Source organism: Micromesistius poutassou, assembly GCF_964030765.1.
Source record: "Micromesistius poutassou genome assembly, contig: SCAFFOLD_1359, whole genome shotgun sequence".
Taxonomy (NCBI): domain Eukaryota; kingdom Metazoa; phylum Chordata; class Actinopteri; order Gadiformes; family Gadidae; genus Micromesistius; species Micromesistius poutassou.
In genome coordinates this window covers 7501-13892 of record NW_028179470.1, presented here as the reverse complement: position 1 = coordinate 13892, position 6392 = coordinate 7501, and the positions used below count along the sequence as shown (strand labels likewise).

Genomic DNA, 6392 nt, shown 5'->3' with positions numbered 1-6392 from the left:
AGAGAGAGAGAGAGAGAGAGAGAGAGAGAGAGAGAGAGAGAGAGAGAGAGAGAGAGAGAGAGAGAGAGAGAGAGAGAGATCTCTCTCCTGCTGGCTCCTCTGGGTGATGACTTACTGTTGCTTTGTTGTGTTTGAACACAACACGCAATACAACACACACACACACACGACACAGAGACACAACACACGACCCACACTGACCTCTAGTGGCTGCATGCATGTCCTGCACCCCCCACCACACACACACACACTACAAAAACAGAGCATCATGACGTCACACGGACTACCACAGATCGGCATCGATTCGGATTATTAAAACTAAATATTACTTATGATAATAAGATAATAAGAAGAAGTGAAGTTTTTAATAATCAATACAAATGATTATCATGACATGGCGAACGGAAACGCCAACTTCACATTCCGTTGGTTCATTCTCAAACCGTGACATAATTAATAAATATAATAAATATAATAAATAGAACTAGTCTTCATTGTCACGTCTCAAAAACTCGACGGTCGAAGACACACACAAAAAAAGAACTACAGCTCCCAAAAAGAACTACAGCTCCCAAAAAAGAACTACAACTCCCCAAAGAGAACTACAACTCCCCAAAAAGAACTACAACTCCCAGGCCGCTCCCCGCCGCACCACAACAGGGGAGGAGAGGAGGAGCGCAGCGGGTCCGGAGGTTCTCGGTCACCGGGATGCAGAGGCGAGAGGACGACTCGGTCGGTCCTGATTCATGGAGCTCTAGAGAAGGTTGAGACGAGAGCAACATGGCGAGAGAGCAGGACGTGGAGCGCATCGCTAAGAAGCTGGACAAGATGGTCCACAAGAAGAAGACGGTGAGGAGGTCCCGGAGCCGCCGGCCGCTCCGCCACATGGGGGACATTTCCCACCTCGTTGTTCTCCTCTCACGACGGAGCGCCGGGGGTCCGGGTGCTCCGGAGGAGCGTTACTGGCGGGAGAGTGGGCGGGACGTCCGACAAGAGGGATCTCCGTTACTGTTAAATGTTTCGGATACGGCTTTATCGATTTATTCGTCAAGAAACCTCCCTGTTTATTCTCCTTGTCGTTATTATTTTCACGTTGTTATGTTTCTTGCTTCCGGCTCCGTTAACCGGCGTACGCGTCTCGCCGGAAGTGAGGGACCGGATATTGTGGAGCGGTAGACCTGAAACGCTACAGTCTGGGATCCTCTCTCAGCCGAGGATATTTCTAGAAACACGCCGTTGTTCGTTGCGTTTGGACATAGTGTAGTTCCTCTGAACTCCATTGTGAATTTAGTTGGGATATGTTTACCATAGCAATAACACATTGTGCTGTTTGTTGTATTGTACGTTATTAGTATTGTTTATCGTTGTTTTGGATTGAAGCCCTTTAGAGGGCCGTACGGTGATTTGCCAACAGGTTTATTCAATTAAGTCGAGTTCACCTGGACAGCAGCACGGAGCATTGATTAGATCGAGACGACCTTTAGCCCCGAATACATCTGGAAGGGGTTCTGTTGGAGGCTCCTCATCAGAGTGATGGGGTTATAGTTACAACAAACACTCACATATACAGAACATTGCAAAGAATTAGGACAAATGTCCCCTGTTCCACTGATGTCTTTGTTATGAATAGTTGTGGATCTATGTCTAGATATCTATACATCTGTGTGTCTATATCTATAGCTCTATGTCTGGTGGAGGTTATTGATTACAATAGATAGCTCTACATCTGTGTCTATATCTATAGCTCTATATCTAGTGGAGGTTATTGATTACAATAGATAGCTCTATATCTATAGCTCTATATCTAGTGGAGGTTATTGATTACAATAGATAGCTCTACATCTATAGCTCTATATCTGGTGGAGGTTATTGATTACAATAGATAGCTCTACATCTGTAGCTCTATATCTGGTGGAGGTTATTGATTACAATAGATAGCTCTACATCTATAGCTCTATATCTGGTGGAGGTTATTGATTACAATAGATAGCTCTATATCTGGTGGAGGTTATTGATTACAATAGATAGCTCTACATCTGTAGCTCTATATCTGGTGGAGGTTATTGATTACTGTTTATTGTTTGCAGGAAGGGGCAGCAGACCTCCTGAAGGAACTGAAGACCATCGACATGTCTCTGGAGACCCTGCAGGTAAAGACGCCTGCTGTAGGCATCCATCCTACCTTCTGTAGGTATACACTCCTGTTGTAGTTCTATGTTCTGTAGGTATACACTCCTGTTGTAGTTCTGTATGTATACACTCCTGTTGTAGTTCTATGTTCGGTAGGTATACACTCCTGTTGTAGTTCTAGGTTCTGTAGGTATACACTCCTGTTGTAGTTCTATGTTCTGTAGGTATAGACTCCTGTTGTAGTTCTAGGTTCTGTAGGTATACACTCCTGTTGTAGTTCTATGTTCTGTAGGTATACACTCCTGTTGTAGTTCTATGTTCTGTAGGTATAGACTCCTGTTGTAGTTCTATGTTCTGTAGGTATACACTCCTGTTGTAGTTCTATGTTCTGTAGGTATACACTCCTGTTGTAGTTCTATGTTCTGTAGGTATACACTCCTGTTGTAGTTCTATGTTCTGTAGGTATACACTCCTGTTGTAGTTCTATGTTCTGTAGGTATAGACTCCTGTTGTAGTTCTATGTTCTGTAGGTATACACTCCTGTTGTAGTTCTATGTTCTGTAGGTATAGACTCCTGTTGTAGTTCTATGTTCTGTAGGTATAGACTCCTGTTGTAGTTCTATGTTCTGTAGGTATACACTCCTGTTGTAGTTCTATGTTCTGTAGGTATAGACTAGGGGTGCACGATAATTATCGGGCCGATAACAGAAAGTATTACGTCATTCCGATAAGTCCGATATCATGATGAATAGCCCCGATAACATAGCCTATATAATTTCAGTGCCCCGCTCCCACTAACGCTAAATGAAAGGTCTTATCGTAACCCTAAAAGTACACATCATACAATCAATTACAATACATGAGTTCATAACTGCACGCGAATATAGAAAATGTTTTTTATTATTATTATGTTACACCTTTCCTGCTGTCGGCTCCCAGACCGTAGTCGAGGAGCACAGCGTTGATGTTCTCTCGGGGGTACCACCCTTCACTTGGACCGGCAGTAGGTCTGCTTATAGGTCGGATTATGGTCTGAATGAAGCGGCCACCGATTATTGACAGGCTGTGTACTTTATTCTTAGTTTCACTAACGTTACAGTAGGGCCTACACGTTTGCAGACACAACCGGACTCGTTTGTTACGTCACCAAACTGACACACGCTACCGCTCGCTCTCCTCGCTCGTCCACTCGCTCACACACACACTGCCATTCCCGCACACACACACATGCGCTACTCTCGTAACACTTGTTATTGACAACAGTTAGCTGAACATTATAGGGTCCCGGCCTTCCAATTGTTCTGTACTTTTAATCCAGGAAAGGCGGCCGAGACAAGATCTCTTTTAACTCCCTTTATTCGCTAAAGGTTTTGGTCTATTGTCCATGAAACAAAAGGAGAGGAATGGTATATAACACGCGCGGAGCTTCTCTAAGCTTTATATCTACGATACGCCGCCCAAGAGATTCTGTAAGCTGAATATCTATCGATACGGTTAGGGTTAGGGTTAGCTAACCCTAACCGTATCGATAGATATTCAGCCTGGAAAGACTCTACAGGCAGAGTATTATTGAGATATCCAGCTAAGAGAAGCTCCGCGCGTGTTATATACCATTCCTCTCCTTTTGTTTCATGGACAATAGACCAAAACCTTTAGCGAATAAAGGGAGTTAAAAGCGATCTTGTCTCGGCCTCCTTTCCTGGGTTTAAAAGAACAGAACACACTCCCTGTTTTCTCAGTTAAACACAGATATCAACTACATTTGTCCCAGTGTTTGTTAGTTGTGTAATTAAGCAAAAAAAGGAGCTCTCTTCCTCCGGTAACGCAGTCGTTCGCGACGCCTTTCTTATTCGTCGTTTCTTCCATTTGTCTGTAACTCATTCTCCAATCTTTCACCGATCGATGTGGATGTTGTGGGTGCAACAGAATATATGATGCATCGCTGCAGCAACATTTAAGATGATGGCGATGAGTTCTGCCCATTCTGCCTCCGTTGCTGTCTGCGGTCAGACCAAAACACACCTGAGTGACGGGCCGTCCTGCCAACCTCGACCCTACGTCATATCCCGCCCCTTGCAAGCCCGCCCCCCTAAACCCCCCGTTGATTCTACTGATATCTGCGCGACAATGTCATGATCTTAGGTCATGATCATATATATGGATTGTATGTGTGTGTGTTATCGCTATCTGTATCGGCCTTTAGGAGCTGAAAGTTATCGGTATCGGTTAAAAAAAAAGTTAGCGTGCATCCCTAGTATAGAATCCTGTTGTAGTTCTATGTTCTGTATGTATACACTCCTGTTGTAGTTCTATGTTCTGTAGGTATAGACTCCTGTTGTAGTTCTATGTTCTGTAGGTATACACTCCTGTTGTAGTTCTAGGTTCTGTAGGTATAGACTCCTGTTGTAGTTCTAGGTTCTGTAGGTATAGACTCCTGTTGTAGTTTTACGTTCTGTAGGTATAGACTCCTGTTGTAGTTCTATGTTCTGTAGGTATACACTCCTGTTGTAGTTCTATGTTCTGTAGGTATAGACTCCTGTTGTAGTTCTAGGTTCTGTATGTATACACTCCTGTTGTAGTTCTGTGTGTCTATGGTTTAATGTTCCTATATTAATAACCATATTATTATATTATTATTAGGTGCCAAGCACAAATTGCGAGGCAACCTATTGTAATCGTTAGTTTTATTATTATTCCGCCACGTTTGACTTACAGCCTAAACCGCTCGCATGCTTTTTATGAAACTTACTACAGCTGTAGAGGCTGACTCAAGATTAACAGACAGCAACTATTACACTGATTGGCCCAAAGGTGGCGCTATAGCAACAGTCCAAAAATGCAAACTTTGAACAAGCATATCTCGTAACCGGTTTGACCTACACTCATGAAACTTTGTTCACACATCCATATCCTCATGCTGAACAAATAGGCTAGTATATATATATAATAAGTTAAAGTCAACATATTTTCAAATAGGGCGTGGCATCGAAATGGGCGTGGCCTGTTACTAAAATCGCCGCAGTTCATAGAGGCAATGTTTGATTTGAGTGGGACCGACTTAGTGGCTGTTGGGGACCAAAGTTCCAACTGCTCAAGTGAAATGAAGTTGATTGACAAAACAACATGGCCGCCAGAGGCTCAAAATCATCCAAAATTAACTTAATGCCAAAAAGCAAGGTTAACTTAAAGCAATCATCATTGTATCTATATCGGGCTATAGGGAGCGCTATAACAATTAACTGAAAATCGTACGCTCAATGTTAGGTGACTAAAGGCGGGGTTAACTTGAGTCAATCATCACACAAACTTGGTGTACTTAAAGAAGCATAGGTCAAGGTTAACCCGGCTAAATCCATATGGTTCATCCATATAGGACCATAGGGGATGCTACAGCAATTCATTGAAAACTTTAAAGACTCATAACTCCTCAGCCATTTGACTTACAGTCATGAAAGCCTATCACCAGATCTAAGCTGAGGCTCCATAACTGTCAGTTATGTTATTTTTAAGGTGTGGCAAGGAAATGGTTCCAAGGGACGGTTGATGGTAGCTTCCAAAGAAGTACCTTTACATTCCACCTATGATTTCATTAGTCACAGGTATTACTTCAGGATTCCTGATGGACAGGTTGGATGCTCTTAGTAAGCAGAGAACCATTCTGCCCCAGCCATTGCCAATTTAGCCCACAATATGTTTTCGCTTGTTCTCTATCTGGTAGGATATTTTAAACTTCAAACTCTCCAACCCAATGTGTTACAACTATCGCTAATCGAAACAGCTGCGCAAATCTATACGGTTAGAAACTCCAGAATACGCTGATCATCCTGATCAAATTTTGGATTGGTTTTCCCCAAAAACACTAACCAGTGTTGCAAGATTGGGCTGCTCCCCTCCCAACTGGGCTACTGTTCATCACTTTAGGCTGGACCAGTTAGCGTTGGGTGGGTACATACAGTTTGGGCTGGTTTTGAAAAAAAAAAGTGCATATCTCGTAACCGGTTTGACCTACACTCATGAAACTTTGTTCACACATGCATATCCTCATGCTGAACAAATAGGCCTCAACAACCTATGACTTCCGGCAAACAGATTTGTGGCCATCTTGAATTTGGTTAAAAACATTAAATTCTCTAAGGATCCCAGGTTTTTTGACTTTTTTGACAAAAATCCTTGCAATGTTTGATTTGAGCGGGACCGACTTAGTGGCTGTTGGGGACCAAAGTTCCAACTGCTCAAGTGAAATGAAGTCGATTGGCAAAACA

The 6392-nt window shown here is 42.9% G+C and overlaps 1 protein-coding gene across 1 annotated transcript in view; it reads left to right on the top strand.

Annotated features, from left to right (window-relative positions):
• Window positions 1-648: 648 nt before the first annotated feature.
• tcea2 (transcription elongation factor A (SII), 2) overlaps window positions 649-6392 on the top strand; it is a 13244-nt gene continuing 7500 nt past the window's right edge. The window contains exons 1-2 of the mRNA XM_084489770.1: window positions 649-849; window positions 2088-2150. Of these exons, the coding sequence (XP_084345896.1) occupies window positions 781-849; window positions 2088-2150 (132 nt within the window). The 5' untranslated portion in view covers window positions 649-780. The remainder of the gene's footprint in view (window positions 850-2087; window positions 2151-6392) is intronic.